The sequence below is a fragment of the Diadema antillarum genome, unplaced genomic scaffold (assembly GCF_040938485.1).
Source record: "Diadema antillarum isolate AM-2024a unplaced genomic scaffold, OU_Dant_1.0 seq00001396_RagTag, whole genome shotgun sequence".
NCBI lineage: Eukaryota > Metazoa > Echinodermata > Echinoidea > Diadematoida > Diadematidae > Diadema > Diadema antillarum.
The window spans coordinates 27571-49308 of record NW_027272151.1 but is presented as its reverse complement, the minus strand read 5'-3'; the positions used below and the strand labels follow the sequence as shown (position 1 = coordinate 49308).

The 21738-nt window shown below is 42.3% G+C and overlaps 1 protein-coding gene across 1 annotated transcript in view; it reads left to right on the top strand.

Moving 5' to 3' along the window:
* Positions 1-987: 987 nt before the first annotated feature.
* The window catches only part of LOC139708997 (uncharacterized), a 46253-nt gene continuing 25502 nt past the window's right edge, over positions 988-21738 (top strand). The window contains exons 1-2 of the mRNA XM_071620964.1: positions 988-2452; positions 17783-17890. Of these exons, the coding sequence (XP_071477065.1) occupies positions 2273-2452; positions 17783-17890 (288 nt within the window). The 5' untranslated portion in view covers positions 988-2272. The remainder of the gene's footprint in view (positions 2453-17782; positions 17891-21738) is intronic.

Genomic DNA, 21738 nt, shown 5'->3' with positions numbered 1-21738 from the left:
ACCGCGAAAATAATGCGCAATCGTACAGTATATCTCTTTTTGATGCTGTTTTAAATTATGTTATGATTCTTGAGTCATTTTTTGCTGCATGGCTGGTTTCTTAGAAATGATACAGTGAATGAATCATGGGAAATGAATTATCCATTACATGATCATCAATTCCTGTACATCACCACTGTTTTTAATAGAAAAAGCAAAACTCAATCACACACACACACACACACACACGCACACACACACACATACTCACACCCAGCAATGTGTGTGTGTGTGTGTTTATCTATGTACCTTTACCAAGCTAGAAATATTATCTGTATGTCGTAATACCTTTCTAATTATCTTGTTCTTCTATTGCTTTTCCTATCTTTGTCACACACCTTGAAATATATACAATACAGAGAGAGAGAGATAGAGATATATGTAAACAATATCTCACATCATTACATCTTCTTTAGATGCTGAATGAGGCAAAAGGGTTATTCATTTTATAGTTTTGTATCCAGGCCCTCCTCTGTGTAGCCAACTACCATCAGCCATTACTGTTTCTTTTTGACACGTCAGAGTGATCTTGCATGGCATTAATTGCATTTCATATACACAAGAGGAAATACTCATCATAGCAGGTTGTTTTCAGTGCGGAATTAAATTGGCTAGGAGTGTGTTGTAGGATGAGTTGATGGAGTGGGGGGGGGACAAGAAGAAAAAGAGGAGAGATACGTGAAACTCTGACTGTGATGTAAACTAAAGCGAAACGCAAATATTTTCTCTGAAAATATCAACCATGGGGGAAATATGTGGTGGAAAGTTTCCAGACTGGCTAGCTGTGTTGACCCGGTAGCAGGAGTGCTAATATTTGAGTGTGATCTCTCCACGCTGATTGTACTGGGAGCCTCATACTGGTGATTGTGGTAGGGGTTAGTGAGGGTGGGAGTGTAGTAAGATTCTGGGAATGGAAGGGGGGGGAGAGGGATTGCCTATGTGAGAACTGTGACTAGACTGTAGAATGGGAAAATCCTGCAGAAATTGATTTATGTTCGGATAATGGCCGAGTTGCAATGCTTGTATTGTGGCGTGTGAAGCCAAGTAAGAAGGCGAACAATAGGCCCTGGTCTGGGCGCTATGAAAAAGGAAAAGAGGGATGTGTTTGCCTAGTTGTGAGTCGTAGCCCAGTAGTAGTTTTTCCTCCCTGCACAAAAGCCTGCCTATTATTGCTCCTGCACTGGGATTGTGTGAGCAGTTTCTCGCTGTGCGAGACTGAAAGCAGTGTTTCCGAGCCGTGCAGGCCAAACGTTAGCAGGTGGTGCTGGATATTGTTGTGGGGCTGGCATCACAGCAGCCAGCGTAGCCGCAAAGCCTTGCCTTGGTTCCGCACTGCGAGCATGTCACACTCGGGCGCCCGTCTTATGAGAAAATCTAGCAGGCGGGAGAATCTCTGACTACCGCGATTTCACATACACGAGTCTCCGAATGTCCTCACTCCCCCCCAAACTCTCGGTCTCGCAAGACTCGACGCATAAACAAGGGAGTATCGTGTGTTAGCAGCAACCGAAGGGATTGATTTAATTGTTTGCTCCGTACGACACTTATAACCTGCCCTGGGCCCAATCACTGTGTCATTGAGGTCGAGTGAGTCTAGATGACTGCTTTATTAATTGGGATTTTTTCAAGCTGGAGATCGGACGACGTGCGCTAACCTCGTAGGCCGCAGCAGAGAGAGCAGAGTGATTTTGAGTGGCTGGATAAAGTGTTGCCAGACTCATTGCTCACTGATTTTCTTCCTTTTTTTTTTCCGCTGGTCATCATTGGCTACTACATTCTGACCTACTCATCAGACCACGTTCTCTGAGTGAACGGTCATCGGCGGAATCTGAAGACTCATGTATATAGGCATAAGACAGGGGGCGCAAGAGAGTAAATTTTCTGGATAGGCCCCTCCTCTCTCTCGCTCTCTCCCTCCCTCGCTCCTTCTCTCTCTCTCTCTCTACTACGGAGCATATTTGGAAAGTGTGTGGAAAGTGGCGCTGGCGTTGACGCAAGGGCTAGTGTCGGCACACATTATCCCGTGCCCCTGCCTATTCAGAGGTGCAGGTGTTTGGGAGACAGATTACAGTGAGCCGTCCTTGAGGTGCTAGCACCCATTGTCTACCTGGTTTTGTCGTCACTGCGCCTGCCCTATTCTTCTCTTCTCCCTGCTCCTCGCCGCTGCCCTCTCGTCTCTCCCTCTCCGGCTTGGATCACAAGACTCCGGAGCATCGCGGCTTGAGACACCACCATGGACTTTGCCAGTGCCGCTGCATTGCAAGCCGCCACCCCTATGTCTATGGTTCCACACCCGCTAACTCTTGGACATACCGGAACCGTACCTGTCACCGTCCCCCTCACCGTCCCCATCATCCCCAACCCCCAGCTCAGCTTCCCCATCGCCGGCTTCTCATCTCGCAAGCGCACCCTGGTGAGTCTTTCCCCCTGCCCCTCTCGACGACGAGCGGTGGGCAGAGAAAAATGTTGTATGTAGCCGTGTGCAGTCAAGTCTTAACCCCCCCATGCGTGCATTCTGAGTGTCTTTGGGTCAGTACAGCGTAAGGCTGAGCTCTATGAATTGACGTGTAGTGGCCAGACCCCATTGACTGTACTTACCCAACCATTTCCCGTTAATAGATCTTTTCCAGTGGTATGAGATTTCCAGTGCATGACTAGTAGTCCCACCACATTGTGAATCTCCAGCAGCGCAGGGGTGATAATTGTGTAAAGCTACCCATTGTGTGTTAAATAGCAAGGGACAGCATGACTTTCTCCCCCCTTTTTTTTTCTTCTTGTTTTCAGAACACAAGAAGTTTGTTTCAGTCCATGCACTGGGTGTAAAACTAGTTATAGCCATGCATTCCAACTCCCATCCTTTCACCCATACTCTTCCACAGTCCCTCCTTAATGTACCTTCCTCCTCATTTTATACACACACAATGTACCATGCGATCACATGATACCACACATAGTACATTAGCAGACCACATTGTATGTAGCCTTTGCTCTCCCCCACCCCCCCACCCACCTGTGAATCTCCATCTGTAAATCAGCTCTTCATCAAAATGTGCAACTCATAGTAGAATAAGCCACCGTAGGCATAAGGGGATAGGGGGTATGAGCTGGGAGTGTAAGTGTGTGTAACATATACTGTACATGTAGCTGTTATAGAAAGTGTATCTCATCAACAATGTTCATGTTTTGCATGAAAGACTGGTAAACCCCATAATGTTTATCACCGTATGCTCATAGTATGCTGGACGCTGCAACCTTTCCGTATCGTACAATTCATCATTTGTGTCATAGAACTCCATTAGCGCCATGTATCAGCTCATGGTTTCGGAAAATATACGCCCTCACACGCTTGCTACTCCATACACTGAATAAATCATGCCTCGTTTCTCTGCATTGAGATGGATGCCTTCACCAAGAAGGCTCAGGAGCCTGCTTCCTGCGAAAAACAAAAACAAAAACAGAAGAGAAAAAACCATTTTGCAGAAAGTGCCGACACCATCCCGAAAGTGCTTTTATGCATACCAAAACATGCGCCTGCTATCGTGACAAATAGAAAATTGCGTTGAAAATCCGAAGAGGGGGATGGGAGGGTAGGGGATTATTTGTCTTTCCATTTGTTTTCAAGTTTTGTCATGTCTTGTGCTGTCTTTTCACTGTCTCTTTGCGTAGATAAAATCTACGCCAGCTGTTTGGGACAGGTGACTTTGGGCGTAATACTCATACGTAGGGGCGCCCAACGCTTTGGTATGAGGCAGTTATGTAAGCTACAGGTCAATGCTGCATAGGCTGCTTGGTGCGGAGATCGCTGGCATAGAAAGTCAATTAATCAGCGAGTGCCATGAATAGATGATCCCACACCATCCGGCACGTTTTTGTGTCTCTTTTTTTCCCCCTCCTCCAGTGGTGGCGTCACGAACAAAATTAAAGTTAGTTTCAACCGCACTCCGCTAGGAAGCTAATCAAACTGAACTGTGGGGCTCTGAAATTTTAATGAGCTAAAGGTCGAAATGGAAAGGGAAGAAGAAAAGGATTGGGGAGAGTGTTGCCTTGCCATGACTACAAGCAAAATGCTACTGCCTAGCTCAGTAAAGCCAGCACCAAGTTTATTTTGTTTTTTGTTTTTGTTCTTGTTTTTGTTTTCCCCAAGGGAGGTGTTGTAATGTCGCTCACGTAATGGAAGGTACAGGCGAGATTTGAAAAGTGCTCATTCAGAAATGGATTGTGCAGCGTGTGTTGTTGATGCCTTATGGGGTGTTACAGGACAGAAACGGGAAAGAGGAATTGCTTAGTAGTATTAATCAAATTGCATTTCATCGGGACTGATTATTTTGTGCTTGGGACCAGCTCTCCTTTAGAATATAACATCATATTTTATTCAGTTCCCCACCCCAAGCTATGGCAGGTATATTTATATCAAGTTATTAAAGGACTGTTCTCCCCCAGCCTTTTTAGAGTGACTCCATCTTTTGATTGATATTACAACTTTCACTTTTGTCGAATTTGTCTTGTAGGAAATAAATCTTGTCTACTCTAGTCTTTATGGGAATAATGTTCAGGGGTTACAGGCACTCTTGTTTGCTGCGTTAACTGCTCCGAGAGCATTCTCTGTGTGTGTTTCAAGTGTTGCATTATTTCTTGTACAGGTCATTTCACTTTGGACTGATTCTTTTATTTGTTGAAAGGAAGTGAATAGCCAGGAAGATGCCAAGTGGCCTGTAAGGATCTGGAGAAGTCTGGCTTTCGAGTGTGCGACTATCCCTGCCCAAGTTTGGGGATGCACTTCAGTTTCCCGTTTTCATTGGGTCATGTATCAATGTTGGCTGATGGTGTTTTAATATGATTCATGCTGACTGCAGTGTGATAGTTTGTGGCAGTGGAATGATTATGTTTTCAGACTGTGGTAAAAATGATCCACCCAGAGGTTTGTTGGGGGGGGGGGGGGGATGGAATAACTGCAACAAGTGGGTAGAGATCTGTCACACAAAAACCACATCCACTGTTGATATGCTAGCTGCTTGAATGCAAGATTGGATGACGTTACGGCTGGTCATCGGATCTAAAAATGAAAGCACATTTGAGGGAAAAGCGAATTTGTTTTTGCCAAATGCTAAGTGGACTCAAAGTGAATGGCATTAGCGTTATGAGCTGTGCCAACACATCGTAAAAACAAAAGTAGAGAAGCATAGCTTCAGCACGCCGGATAACAGCTCTGGAAAGGGTGAGGGGGAAAAATGGCTGCCAGTGGAATCAGTGTACCGTTAAGTACATGCATCCAATTATGATGTTATGCAGCTGTAGCAGATCAATATCGCAGCCATTCAAAAAAAGTGGCCAGTCCTATATGAAACCACAGAATGATGGGAAGTAATTAGGAGCAGAGCCGCTGCTGCAGCACGAGGGAGAATGGAACAGAGAGGGGGTGCTTAATTACAAAATGGACGGCGATGGTTAAAAATTCATAAGTGCCCCTATTTGTTTGCCGGTTGATTAGAAATTGACTTCGGAATAAACGGGGCACAGTTACTCCCAGTCCAGCGATAATGCATGAAGCAACAGTTAGATTTAAATTCTGAGTGGCTGTAGTGTGTACAATGATAATGGCTATTGGGGAAAAGGGGGGGGGGGGTGGGAATGGGTAAGGGGAGGCATTTGTGGATGAAATGAAACCTATGAAAATTGGGGGATTGTACATCCTGTTACGAGTCCAGAAGCCTCAATGAGATGAGTTGCTGAATAGGATCGGTAGTGGTGGTGGTGTGTGGGGGGGGGGGGGGGGGGAGGAGGATGATAACTGTTTAGTATTGGTAGCGTAGTCATGCTTAGTGTGCCAGTGTGTGCTGACGTCAGTAGATTTGTCTATAGTTGGGTCTATTGGCCTCTTTCTTATTGTCAACTCACCTGGTACTAGTATACCCATACAAATGTGCACTCGGCCTGCCTCATACTTGTAGCTCTGTCTGCCTGTGTATTGATCACATAATCTGACTTTCTTGGGGGCTAATTTTTTGGTTTTGAAGGTTACTACCACCCCCCCCCCCCACACACACACACACACATACACCCCACAAATCGACAGGTGATGACATATCGTGTTGATGGTTAATGAAAAAAGCAGCAAGAATGCAAAAATATAAAAGAAACTGCTGTAGTCTGTCTCATAAAATCGTACATAGTGTACCCAGTCTGCCTTTAGTTCTTCTTGATTTTCTGCCCATTTTCAGACTGACATGCCCACTCCTGGATGCAATCCATTTCTTGTCGTTTGAAATGACCTGAAAGCATGCGGGAGAAGGAAGTACCCATTCTGCAGCTCTCTGTCACCCTAATTGTCGCCGTGCAAGCCCCCCCCCCCCCCCCCCCCTTCTCCCTCCTCCCTTGCCTGCACCTGCTTTCCCATTGACCTGCCTTGTATCTCTCTGGGCACTCATCTCTCTGGCCCCACTCAGTTTGCTTCCCATTCATCTTCATTCCCACAGTACCTCAGTACTTCCTGTCCACCCCCCTCCCCCCATCCCCCCTTCCCCATGACTTAACCCTTTTCCCTTCTGTAGCCCATCTTACTCGATACCGAGTGTCGGCAGTATTTACAGTCCTTCCCCCTTTATCCATCTCTTGTTGCGTGCTTGACTTTGCATTCATCACCGGCTATTTTTCTCTTCATTTCCACCTGTCATTCATCCTTTCGTTTCTTTAGTTTTTTTCCACCGTCATATCTGCGTCAGTCCTCATCACCACCTGCCGCATCCTATATGTCCATCTCCCTGTTCAGTCTCTGTTCTTTCATGTTTTCTGCCTCAATCCAGTGTTCCCTTTTGTGTGGCTCTTTGGAGGGATGCCTACAATGTATGTGTATTCCTTCTATCTCTCAATCTTCTTTAGATGTGTCCTATCTTCCTCTCTGTCCATGCTCCGTCTGTTTCTCTGCTTTCTTCTTTTCTGTTCAGTGACTTCATCTTGCCTTGTGGGTCAACCTTCCCATCCAGTGTCCATCTCTGTCCATCTGTTACCTTGGCATATATTTCTCTTCATTGTTTTCTTTCTCCTGAATTATATATCTCTCTTCATTGTTTTCTCTCTCCATTACATATGTTTTCTCTCATATATATTTCATTGCTTTCTTTTTATATATTTCTCCTTTACTTATACTGCAGTATCTCTCTCAATTTTTTCTCTCACCTTGGCATATATTTCTCTTCATTGTTTTCTTTCTACTTTACATATGTCCTGCTCGATTGATTTCTCTCCTGTATATATCTCTCGTTATTGTTGTCTCTCTCCATTAAAGGACAAGTTCACCTTTATAAACATAAGGATTGAGAGAATGTAGCAACATTAGTAGAACACATCATTGAAAGTTTGAGGAAAATCAGACAATCGGTTCAAAAGTTATGAATTTTTGAAGTTTTTGTGCAGTACCCGCTGGATGAGAAGACTACTGCAACGCATGAATAACTTAGATGTCACATGCGTACAACAATATAAGGAAAATATAAAGAGAATTTCACAAAATTCCATCTAGTGCTCTTTTATTATGCGAAAAAAGTGAAAATACGTTGAATTTTCTTTTACATTTTCTTTATACTGTTGTACGCATATGACTCACAAGCTGAAGTAGTCTCCTCATCCAGCGGTTCCAACACAAAAATTTAAAAAATTCATAACTTTTGCATCGATTGTCCGATTTTCCTCAAACTTTCACTGATGTGTTCTACTGATATTGTTGCATTTTCTCAATCCTTATGTTTATGAAGGTGAACTTGTCCTTTAACGATATTTCTCTTCATCACTTTCTATCTCCTTTACACATATTTCCTTCCATTTTTCTCTCTCCTATATATATCTTTTTATTGTTATATGAGTGAACTCTCTTCTCTTCATCTATCTCTCTCTCTTTCGATCTCCATCATATAACTCTTCTTCCTCCGAACCAAATTACCATGATTTGGATGCGGAGGGAGCTGATCACCAGGTCTCCCTCATTGTTGGCCAATCAAACGGGTTTCATCTCACGCAAGTACAGAGCAAGTCAATTAATAGATATCGCGGGCAGCGATCCGAAGCAATTTGCTGCAGGGCCGCAGCCCAACCGATGACACTCTCTCCTCTACCGATACCTGGTGCACAAATGTTTGTCAACCCATTAACTAATGAAACTCGCCCGGTACACATTATCAGTGCCCTTTTCTGGCACACACAAACGACAACGGCAGAGACATTGTGCATAGCAGAAAAACAAAATTAGAAAGACCAAAACCAAATAGAGGGAAAGGATGAAGAAGGGGGGGGGGGGGGGAGGGGGAGGAGAAGGGGAGGGGTGGGGGGAAGAGGTTTGGCATTAGGCATCATCTCTGCTTTTAGCGTATTGTTTGCTCTTGTTGCGTAAGACTGTAAGGGGGATTTGTTTTTTAGGGGGTCTGCTATGTTTGTTACCGCTGCCACAGTTTGAATGTTCCCTATGTGATCAGTGCGCCCCAGTAAACAGCGAGAATCCGTTGGGCAAATCTTCTCACTTGTGAGAGTTCACTCCGTTTCTATTGTGTGGAGGTGGAGATTTTAGGGAGAGTTTCAGCCAATGAAAGCTGTATCCTGCTAGATGTGCCACAGCTGCATGTGTATGTGTGTGTTTGTGTGTGTGTATGTGTGTGTTTGTTTGTGTGTGTGTGTGTGTGTGTGTGTGTGTGTGCCTTTTTAGAGAGTATTCTTATTGGCTTCAAGGTGATTGTTTAGTGGCAGAGGGGAATAAGGTCAAAATGGTTAAGCCGATGTTAAAATGGCCAGAGTAACTGTATATGGTGAATTCTAATGAGCTGTGGTCTTGCTTTACAATGCCTTATGGGGGAGATTTTCTTCATGAATAACAGTGGCCTCAGGTTTTTCTGTTTAGAGTTCCTGTATGCAGAATGACTTGCTGTGTACCAATTACAGTGTTTATTGTTCAAGGTGAACGATGGCAGCATAAGATAGTGATGCAGCAGATCCTGAAGAAAAAATGCTTTAAAAAGGGAAGAGAGAAATGTCATTACAACAAATATGATATCAGTGGTCATTGGGCAACGAAGGAGGGAATATGTTTGCAACAAGCAAAGAGCTGTAATTCAGAAACCAATTGCAGCTTGGTCATGTTTTAAGCAGCAGACTTGTAACATATAGCCACTCATCGTTTCCCAATTTTTCTTTCCAAACCTGAACGAGTAAACTAGTTCATAGGCATATATGTTTCTCAGTCACCTTCCCAAAGTTGTCCTAAAATTTTGACCAAAGATTGTGAAAGCTTAGAGTAACTGTCTATCCCCTTCTTTTCCTTTTTCAATGTGTTTGAGTTCAGTTAACTATTGCTGGCCATCAGCAAGTACCTCCTTCGCTCAATGTTTTACCCCCTTTTTTAATGTACTAAGAGCGGGAAGGGGTGCACATATACCCCCCATGGTGGCTGACGGGGGTGCTTCAGGCCATGAAGATGAGTGTATATACACTGACCCATCACAGGTGACACCAATGGAAGTAGCTGTCTGACAGTCGCACAGACACCTGCCATTAGTGGATTGCGTGCCGATCATGTGAGGATGCCAAAGCTTAGCCTCTCTTTCAGGCTGAGATGTTATTTTTTTTATTTCTCTTTCTTGAATGTGTATCCTGGAATATACATTAGTTTACTCCCACAGACTACTGTAAGTCGAGGAAAGGAAGACAAGAATCCAATGCAATGGCAAAATACAATAAACGTATCTTTCCATTCTGTATGTAATCATATAGGCTTAATTTCTTTCAAACTATAGGCATGTGGACTAGGGTGGATATATCTTTTTTTTTATCTATTTTCGTGAAAAATGAATAATCTTTGAAATTTGAATATCATTATGTCTTTCTTGTAATTGTGGAAATTATCTTCTTCAGATCTTGCACTCAAGTGATCAGAGTGGAAAGATTTTCTCTGATCATCATGAGAGATGGACATCCCTTGTTTTTACCAATTCTCCTAAATTCTTCCCCAAAATGATGATGAGTGATGACATGTAAAAGCGTGCCTCTGAGCATAAGCATTGGAAGTAACTCTGCGTAATCATGAAATGCAGACCAGTCCAAAGTACACTTCAGTCAAGTTTTGACTCAAATGGATGGTTGGGGCTGATGTTTCAGTTGTCCTTCCCACTTGCCCTTCATGCTGCCAAAATCATGTCACATGTCACTTGTAGTTGTTTTAAAAAAAAAAAACAAAACAACGTTATGTTTCTCATGAACACTGATGCAAGAATTTGGAAATGCAATCTGCATTTTAATCATTTGTAAAAGTACCCGATGGTTTTTTCCTGAAATACCTCTTTGTGAGCATGTATGTCCTGTCGCCGTAATGGAGAGCTAATGACTGTTATTTCCAAAGAGTTGAACTTAAATTTTAAAAAAAAAATCGCAATCACTGCTACATTGTGCATGGAGTTGTTGGGAAGTTCAATCATCCTGAACATGTCTTAGGTCTGCAAAGAATACCTTTTATTTGACAGAGTATGCTAATTCAACCTCTAAACTACCCCTTGGCTTCCTATCTGGTTAGCAAAAAGCTACGTGAAAATGTTGAAATACATCCCTCACCTTTCCATTCCTTTTTTTCTCTCCAAGTTTAGATACGATATTAAAGTGGTTATCTTGTTCAACACTCGCTTATAGCGAGGTACGCATACGTGATTCTGCATTAGAGATGGATACGAAAAAAAAAGTCGCGGAAGCAATGTGGACCAATAACCATTGTCAGGTTGGAAATTGAATGTGACAATATGTCAGTGTGTGTTTGTATCAGCCTGGTTGTGTGCTTTTCCCCCCTTTGAGATATGTTATTGTATGGGGCGCTCAAAGGCCTCTGTAGGGAAGAAGGTTAGAGCAAGAAAGACCTCTGCGTGTAATTTTGATCGAGCTTCTTGCTGCAGTTCAGTGCAGAAGAAGTAAACACACAGCCCTTGATAGGACACTGGCCTTTTTCTTAATTCAAGTAAAAATAAGAAATATTGTAGTCGGTCAAAGCAGTGAGAAACGGAATGATTTAAGACTAATTTCATTGAGGAGTGGAGAATTAAAAGGAGATTAGAAACTGCGTCATCTGTTATTGCAAGTATTTGTGTGATTCCTTTCTCCCTCTCTCTCTCCCCAATAACCTTTGTTTGCTAAGGTCACCAGGATTAAACGGAGCTCTGTACTCCGTACGGCTAGGTCTGCCTTTGTGCGTCAGGGAGCGTGGCGCCTCTATTATGGCAACAATTCTGTGGCGGGGCGAAATTTGAATGGGCCCAAGGATACAGGCCTCGTGTAGAACTTTCTGGTCCCACTGTGTCAGGCCCAAGACTTGGGACTGTCTCGCTGTGCGCGTCACCTCGGAGGAATTCTAACAGGTTGCACCATGTGACTTGTGGATTATCCCAGTCCGGCGCACAAATGATATCTTATGAGTCCAAAAAAGAATTTATTGAGGGGGCTTCCTCTTTCGAGTTTGAGTCTATGTGATGTACAAGAATAACATGTTACACAAAGTTTCTTTTCTTCATTTTTGTATCAAAGTGAATGGCATTGTGTTTGTGTGTGGTGGTGGTGGGGGGGGGGGGGGGCTGTTTCTGTCTAGTTTGTAGGTTCTGTTAGCAGTATATAGTGTCTATGTTCACATTATGTTCAGATGCATTATATGTGCATGAAGTGAAATAGATGGATGTGAATGGATGAATTAGATCTAGAAACCTTGTTCTCGGAAACTGAGCTTCAACTCGTTAAATACAGGGGAAATTTCTCTTCTTGGCTGGGCTATGAGACTCTGTACCAGAATAGCAGTACAAGCTGTATATTAAGGTTTATGGTGCATCGGACATTATAATGCGATGAAATCAGTACTGTTGTCAGGAGTGGACGATCATGCTTGTGTACAAACATGGGTGCAAGTTTGTTTGCGTATGAGTGCTTATTTTCGGGGAATCTTATGAAGAGTTTTAGTATTTATTGTGTAGTAATTTTCAGATTTCTTCAGGTGTACACTTAATCATGCATGGTCATCTCTGTGACTAGATTAATATTCTGTGTAGGGTCTTTCAAAAGATGTTACTTGATTTTCCCATGATTCGGACTAACCATGACACTCCTGTTTACACACTCTAGATGGAACAGGCTTTGAATCTATCAAGTAATCACCATGGTTTGAGACGAAAGCATACCACCCTTGAATGCAAAATGGCCTTCCTGAAATCATTTTGTGGTGTTTGAGTCATTGATTGCGTCTTTTTGTCTGTATTAACACTTTATGTGCCACATCATTCTGAGGTTACAACACAAGAGCACTTCTGGAAAACATTCTGTTTTTCTGAAATCATTTTAAATCCTTTAATCAAAGCGTTTATGATAGAAATGCACTACCGCAAAGTTGTACTAAGGGGAAAATTGCATGGTATGCTCTGGTGCAAATTTCATGAAAAGTTATGGCTATGTTGCTTTCAATTTACTAAGGATATTGTGATCTATCTATTGGTTTATGCGCGGTTGTACATCAGAGCAAAATATGCAAAGCTGGCAAGCCATCAACTGAGGCTTGCATGCAAACGTGGCACACAAAGAATTAATAACTATATGGAAAAAAAAAGGAAAAAGAAGAATTTTTCCTCACTTTGGGAGAACGATGGTTCACGATGATTGCTTTGATGGGTTCAGTCGCAATGAGATGCCTGTAGCGGCAGTGAATGCATATATCGTGAAGGCGTGGAATGTGATTGCCGAAGAGGTTTGCAATCTAATTACTGAGAATGTCAGTCAGAAGTCCGCCTGGTCAAGGCTCCCGAAGAATAAATTATGATTTAGATATTTTTTTTCCTGTTAGATGCAGCTTTCTATTTATAAATCTCTCTATATCACAGCGTTAGGATGGAGAAATGCGCAGGTATATGTGTCTAAGAATAGTGATATGGCAGGTATGTCGTACAGATTTTTTTCATTGTCTTTTATTGAGATGTATTTCTGCCTCCGCTCTCTCTCTCTAGTGTGCTTGGATACACGAGAGAGTGAGGGTGGCTGTTAGAGATTGGTGTAGGTGATTGGTTTACCCCCGTAGCATGGCCTCAGTTTGGAAGATGACCAACTGTTATGTAAGCATCGAATGTGGTTAATTAAAATTGCAGGAATACGAGACTTGGGGGTTGCTAGTCTCCCCAATCCAGACCCTGCCTGTGTCAGACTCCTGCGATGTCCACTCTGAAACTGATGTTGAGCTTGTTGGGGCACTTCTTATCGAGCGATGATCGCGCCCAAGAGTGACCAGAAATATGTACTCAATCTGCAGAGTACCGTGTCAGTCGGTGGCAATGAATTGGAAGGCTCTGTTGCCATGGCGACAAAATTTGATAAGTGTGATACTGAATCGAGGCTAGGTGTGTGCTAGACCCTGGCTGAAACTGAATCTGATGTGCATGCGGCGTAGACAGTTGAAATGAGTTTGTCTGCCACCAAGACATGGCTCAACAGATGTTCCCCCGCAAAAAGACTTGTCCAATTTGAAACCAGATATTCATGTACATACAGCCAACAATGAAATATTGGCATGCCCTACCTGCGTCTCTATCCTTCATTTATATCACACAGTAAGTTACAATGTCTTACTGCTTGTTTGATTATGCACTGGTATTAAGGTGCGGAATGAAATATCTCCAGTTTCCTTCTCAACTGCAAGCACAGGCGATCCTTTCTCGTGCAAATTATGATGTTGATCACAAGAGTTTCAAAGATTCATATTGATTTGTTTGGAATGCAATTGGGAGTGCTGTGGATTTCTTGCAGTATAGGTGAAATTATGGGCTTACCCTTGTGTGGGAGATGGAATTTTTAAATTAACTCTGAGTAGTTCGCAACACTCTCTCATACTGTTGAATAGGGAAGTGAGAATTAAAGCTGCAATCAGAGCTGAATGATACACAAGTGGCACTTTCTTGACATTGACATTTTGTTTAATAGTGCGTCCGCACACTCCTGCGTAAAGCCGAGTGTAGGAATGTCTTATAAATCTTATCAATCCCAACCCTTGGAATCTTGGTGTAGAGCGTGACTTAAAAAAAAAAAAATACCATAGTGGTGGTTGGTGAGGCATGGATTGTGGGTGTGGGGAAGGGGGGAGATATGTGTTCTTTGCAGCATATGAGTACAGCTCAGCTCATTGGGATTGAGGGCTTGCTGGGGAGAAACCTGTTACGGTTTAAGATGTCAGATTGACAAAGCAAAATTCTGTGGCAGGGGAGACAAGCTCGTTTGGGGCATCAGTGGCATTCCGGGGGCCAGGGAATCAGGGCTGGGGGTGCTTCTTTCATCAGTATTGACTTAAAAGGTCTCAGGGTTTGTGATGAGCGGATTTTCAGGAGTTCAGCAATCAATTATATATATTTTTTTCCTTTAACTATCTTTTTTTAAATTTTCTCAAAAGGATAGGATTTATGATCTTAAACTTAACATGGAATCATGAAGATCATTGCTGAAAAATTGCACAGCTGTGAATAACTCTGTGTAGGTTATACAACCTGACTCTGAATCCCAGAAACCAAAGGCAATTCTTTTCCCGTCAGACAAAGTAGAGATGGATAGAAAATGCTAATGCGGCTGGATGGATGTTTTTGTCGATGCCAGTCTGTCCAGAGTGGGGTTTGTGCTGTTGTAGTTGGGGGGTCTGGATACACACAACAACGTGTACAGCAGCAGCAGCAGCCACGGGTGGTATTTACTCGGGCTGTCTCTTGAGACGTTCACATCATCCGTAGATCGTCGTCGGTCGTGAGAGATTGGTGTGTGTAGCGTTGAGAAGTGAGTGATGTCGAGTCTCGCCGCGAGGCATTCCACCTTTGGGAAAGAACCTCATATATTCAGAGTGTATGTCCCCACAGCTTGAGGGTCCGGATTTCTATTAGCTGGGGGGAGCTTGAACAACATCAGTGGAAAAATCATAGGAAAGGAACATTGTTGTCTTATACTGATATTGTATTACTGTGGAGAGCAGCAGTACAGTGTAAACACTTGCCTATGCTGCCTCCAAGACATACTTTGATATGTGTCAGTGAATTCCAGGAAGCAACACAAATAGTTTCTATTCAAATGCATTTCCCCTTCAGAAATTTTACTACCACAGAATTTTCATAAAAAAGTACCTGCAGCACATGCATGACAGATGTATGTATTGATGGTATTTGCTTACAAGAAAAGTGGAAATGATTACATTCAAACAACATGATAACAAAACAGCATGGAGATAAAGCTTCCCCGCACAATTGCTATCCGGGGAGTAAAGGACATTTCCAACATGATATTGATGTGAAAACCAACTGGCTCGGGCTCATTTATGGGAGCCTTGGGCCGAATAATCGGTGAAGCCGTCCTGTGCACCGTGGGAATGACTTATTATGGTCGTGAAAATGTAGGTCAGTGTGTCGCCTCCAGCCGAGTCGGAGCAAAAAATGTGTGGGGGAAACGCAGTCGGTAGGAGCAAGTGATCGTGCGTCCAGGAGCCACCGAAACGGTGGACTCCTCACCCAAATGGCACAATCCCATCCCATGGTAATATTCCACCGCCAGAGCATTTTGTCTTCGTGCTCACAGTTTAGTCTGTTACCCTAATGGACCATTGGAAAAAAGAACGAAAAAAAAAATCTGTACAAATCAGAGTGCCCCATCACACTTCACTAACCCATCTCCCTAGCGGTGTGAGCTAGAGGAGGTTCCTCCCGTTTCCATGGCGAAATCAGATATGGGCAAAAGTACCCGCAAATGTACAAATCTCGGAGAGTGGGTGTGTAGATTCAGTGTCCAGCGATGTAAAGGGCAAAGTGTTGAATTTTGTCAGACAAGAGGAATGAGATATAGGCACATTGTTTAGAGCGTGTAAAATCAATGCCATTCGTCCTCTCATAATGACTGATACACAGTGTGCTCCTTGTTCGCGAGTTATATGTGCAACAACGTTCTGATGATTGAGGAAGAAATTAAATTTAACAAAATCCCCCTGACCTGCTCAATTTACCAGCACTTTAATGACAATGGTCAGGGTATCATCATCCCTCCCCCCCCCCCCCTAAAAAAAAAAGAAAAAGTCAAAATCAAAATCAAAATCAAAATCAAAATCAAAACTAAGAAAGGACCAACTCATGCCAGAGTAGCATTCTCCATGGAGTGTTTAGTCATAGTTGACTATTCCCTTTGAATCTGCTGTGACTTTATCCTGTAGCCTACCATGTTCTAGGTGAGACCCATAGACCTCGCGTAGGATGCACCAGGCTCAGGCTGGCGTGGGCGGCGGGTTTGTGTACAAACACCCAAAACTCGTTGCAGTCGTGTGCGATTCACGCAAATCCCCTCCAACCAAGATGGCTATGCTGAAGGCATATATCCATGGCAACTGGTGCAGGGAGGGAAAGATGTGGTTAGCGTAAGAGGTTGTAATTTCTTGTATCACCAACACGGCACCTGAAATTCTTACTCACCAATATTTGAATTCATATCCCATGTTATGATGATGACAGCGATGGCTCTCCAAAAATTAATGGGGCTGAGGATGAGGATGATGAGTGAGATGCTCATGATAAAGACAAGTGAGATGATGATGGAGGCAGCATTGATGAAACAATGGGAATGACAAAAATGATAATGATGATGATGATGACGACGATGATGATGATGATGATGATGCTGGTATACGACAGTGTTGGTGATGTAATTGAGTAGTAGCTTTATCTACATAATGTATATTTTGCTGTGTATGCGTGATGATGATGATTTGGTGCAATGCACTTTGCTTTGATAGAACATTTTCCTGTAATCTACTGTCAAAAAATGCCTCTTTTGTATGCTACATTGTGGCTGAGAATGTACTAAGTGGCATAGTGATTTTTACGTCTGGCTTTCTCACAGCTTAAATCAATGCTTATGTGTGTTCTATCTTTGCTGATTAATAAGCACGGTGCTGTAATGACATGTTCTTCATTCCACAGGACACCTAGAATTGGAAAAGAAGTACCACAAAGTTTGTGAAATGAAGCAAAAACACAAACGAGCCAAAAAAAAAAAAGAAAGGAAAAAGTGAGGATTCTTCTGCACCAGGCAGTAAGGAAATGTGTTGACTGTTGTATATTTGTGTCCTTCCCTCTGACTCTATTGACTATGACTACCCCTATTGTCATAGTTGGCAAGTCCTGACTCCTTTGCTCTGTGCACTGCTTGATCATTCCATTGCTCCATGTAGGGGAGAAGTGTGCCATCCTCTTTTTTTTATGTATGATAACAAATTCTCTCCACCCTTCCATCCTTGTTCACATAATTCATACATTCCAATCAGTGATTTTTTTTTTTTGCATTTCCTTTTTTACAAATATTCTGACATGATTTGCATAATTTTGACACCTTCTTTTATGTTGCATTACTGACAAATCACACGCGTGATGCTTTGATGAATTGGGGCACTTGTACTTTTTTATTACTTTTCGCAAAAAAAAACCAACAACAACACATCTATATTTGGGCATGTTTGATATATATATCTTTCTATCTCATAATTTTGACCTTTTTTTTATAGAATTTCCGCTGCATGTGGAAAGTTTTTTTTTTCTCGTTTTAAGTTCTTAGCTGTCTTCCTACTTTTTAAAATACTTCTCTTCTTCTCACTGGTGCGTTGTGTTTTTCTCTTTTCTTTTTGTCTCTCGTTTCATCCTCCTTCTTCTGGTTGGTTGCCTGTTGATCTCCCATCCTACATGTACAGCGTGGTTCGGACGAGCTGATGGCATCTACGCCCAATGGAACCTCTACTAACGCCTTAGCCAACCAAGAAGCAGGCTCACCTAACTCTAATGATCATGATGCCAAGAAGGTAAACAAAAGAGAGAGAGAAAAAAAATCCTGAGAAAATTCAGCAAAAATAGTGAAAAGAACTACCAAAGAAAGAAAAAAAGTCCCCTCCCCAAACCTAGCTGTTTTCCATATTTCATTATTTCCCCCAATTCTGTTTAATTTCTTTTATTATTTGTTTGATTGTTGAAAAGTTGTAGGTATATCAATCGTAAGAGCCCAGTGAAAGAAAGGAACGAACGACTCTGAAATCACCCAATGAATTATTCCTGGTCACAATTTCATATCCCCCCCCCCCCCCAAACAAATCTCTTTGTGCAAAATTTTCCTGAGTGATCACTTCCTGGTTGAGGGTATTTCTCAAACTGTGTGTTCAGGCATTCTTTCGCAATGTTGGCGTTATTTGTTCATTTATTTATTTAGTCGCACATCTGCACAAAAATCAATGTTCAGTGTGAACACACTAAAAGCTATACTTCCAAGCAGTCTTTAGATTCAACACGAAGCTGGAGCAAGTCGTGTGTGTGGTGGGTTCTGAGGTCTTGGATTTTGAGAGCCTGCCCACTTATGCAAATTATGTGCGCACTTTAATTGTATCTGCTAGAAGTCTGAAAATGCATCAATTTCTAGCTCATGTAGTTTGCAAAAAAAAAAAAAAAAAAAGAACCAGCACCAATATGACTGGTTGGGACTAACATGAGTGTTCCCTCTATTTTTTTTCCTCATTAATACTACCTTTACTATGCTCTCTTGCCATGAACACATTCTGGTTTGAAATTTTGTTTTGCATGTCATTCATTATCAGTCACATTGCCTTGATCCAACTGTAGATATTTTTTTCCCACTTCTTGTTTTTGTTTTGATTTGTCATGCTGTCTTATCATTTTGTTGTGGTCATCGTGAAATGTTAACATTCATATGTTTGCCTGCCCTCCTGTATTATTTGTATGTGTGTGTGTGTCTGTGTGTGTGTTGGTGTGAGTGAGAGTGTATGACCCCATGATTCAACTCACTTATTTGTTGGTGTTGTTTGTAACACTAAACATGGAATGATACTCACCTTCTGTGTTTTCTTCCTTGTCTTCAAGTTTACAAGTGTCAGCAGCATGAGGACCTCTCACTGTGCCCAGATATGCTATTTAAAAAAATTGTATCTATTCAATGAATATTCAAGGGTTTATCTCTTTTGAATGGGAATATTGAGGCTTAAAGTGTATCTTTGCCCAAAAAGAATATTTTTGATATGTGAAAGAGACACATTTCAGTAGTCCATTGCACCAACTTTCAGAGAAAAGGGGTCATTAATTAATGAAATAATGCATCTGAAAGTTTCTAAACACAATGGGTCTGGGAGGCAAGATTACAGCAAACCCTATTGTTTGCAGTGGGTTACGGAACCACAGCGGTTCCTGAATCTACCAGACACAGTGTGTTTGGAAACTTTGAGATGCATTATTTCACTAATTAATGACCCATTTTCTCTGAAAGATGGTGCAATGGATTACTGAAATGTGTCTCTTTCACATATCCAAAATAATTTTTTGGCCAAAGATATGCTTTAAAGGTCATTTATTGGCATGGTTGAAGAATAATGTCTCCCTTCTTCATGCACCATATTGTATGGTAATACACTTCATATCTTGTGGTAATACACTTCAGAGGGGTTTTTTTTTTTTTTAGATTTAAGAAGTGAAAAACTAACACCATTTCACTTGAAAATATGCTTTTCTTTTTCTACCGAAAATAAAGTTGGAATTTCTTATGGGGTCAGAATAAATTTACTGAATATTTATAGTTTTCTTTCCCCCACCAGCATAAAGAAGTTTCCAGTTTTGATATTCTGATGAAAGGTCTAGATTGCCTTCTTTCACAATACACCAGCTTATGAAAGGAATTCAATTTTCAGGGTTCGGAAGGGATATACAGACTTTAAGTATTACAAGCTACTCATACCACTTGCGTTAGTTTCTTGAAAGAGTGTGCTGACCATGATTCCTTTGACCCAGTCACAGAAGGTCAAAGGAGAGGTCAAAGGTGGATTACAGAACTTTCCAATAAAATGAATAGATCTCTATCGAACAGATACGTCGCAGCACTGTCCTTCCAGACTTCAAATGGATTGACTCGGATGTATTTCTTGCCATACAGGATGGGATATATGGAGTCTCTTGCAATCACATTCATTACGATTAATGGGTAGGGTGGGGGAGAAAAAAAGGGTGTGAACGGCATGTAATACTTGCATTATGCATTTTACTGTCCCTTTGAGATCCCTTAATGGATGGATTTAATTTGCGCCAGTGATACGGCTTCCCCATTCAACGGCATCGGCCATGGTCATCCCGAAACACCATCAGGGGAAACCTTGGTCAAACTCCCCCTGTCCTCCCGGCCTCCCTCCTACCTAGCATACACCTAATTGATTGTGAACACCGACAATTTTTCATCCATCCAGTGCACAAAATGTCAGAAGATGCCATCTGCATTCATGTCATGCAAACGAAATCAGTGAAGTCCGATTAAAGCTGCGACATGGAAAAAAAAAGAAGAATGCCAACAGCATTGAAAATGACCGGAGTTATTTATGACCATGTCCATGGTCATTATGAAACTGACATGTTGTTTGAGAATATTGATCTATTTGCTGAAGGGTTTAAAGATGCTTCGAAATGATTGTTGAAAAAACAAAGATGAAGGGGGGGGGGGGGTATTTTTAGAGCTTGTCAACCCTGAACTCAGTTGAGTGATCAGAAGGGAACGCTCCAAAGTCAAAGTTTCCTCCTGCCGGGCACAGCTTTAGAATGACCATTTAACTGTCGGCACTGATCTCAAAATTGCTCCGTCCTCCATGGCAACCAGTCTTTTGCATCATCTGCTCAGCAGCATCGTGGTAACCAGGGCAGCATCCATAGTATGGAGGAGTTGTGTGTGTGTGTGTGTGTGTGTATTTGCCGCATTTGTGTCCATGTGGAAAGAGGAGTCAGGGAGGTTTCAGTTACTTTGGCCTTCACGAGAAATGAAATCTAGCATTGAATCTGTCAGGAATTGTAGCTGGGAATAACTCCGCCTGGATATTTTGTCCTTCAAGATATGTGGCTATCCTGTATCACCTGAATTGCAAGGGAATGACAAAGAGTAATTTAGACCCTAAGGATTTGAGAGACAGTTATCCGATCCTTTATTAAACTTTCAATCATGGTAGGGTGGTGAAGATCAGTGACCATTTGTAAGAACTTCAGAGAAGCTACATAATGCGATTTTGGCAATCAAACAATTTTTTGCAAAGAACCAAGTCTGGTTTAGTCACTACAGACCCCAGATTTCAACTGTGTGGTTGCAAAGTTTATCATGGGAAAATGCTTACCTTTGTAGAAAGTATTAGGCGTGTTCATTGATTTTTGAGGTGGAGTTATCAAGGTTTAATATCTGAGTCGCATAATCAGGGTAATTTATAGCCAAGTTTTTATCAAGTTGATCAATTGGCTGGAATGATCAAAGAGATAAACAAACCAGCATGGGATCAATGATAAAATCAATAGTTTGTATAGGGCTACAAAGGGATGAATTGCTGCAAGTAGCACTGGCTGTCTCGTCTGGTTGTAAACAAGCCCTGAATCTGAAATTATGGCGGGGAAGTCCTATCATGGAGGAATAAAAGGTTTGAGGGTAGGCAGCTCAATGCTTTCTCACCCATGGGAAGTTAACGCTTAATTTGTCGGAGACCGTAGCCCGTCCCCGCGCCCGACGCAGCGACAGGAAGCGCTTTTGTGCCGTGCTCTGCGAATGCCTCGCTGCCAAACCAGGTGACGTTTCGCCGCCTGATTGGAAGATCAATATGGGATGGGCAATTTTCTGCGATCGCAGCGATAA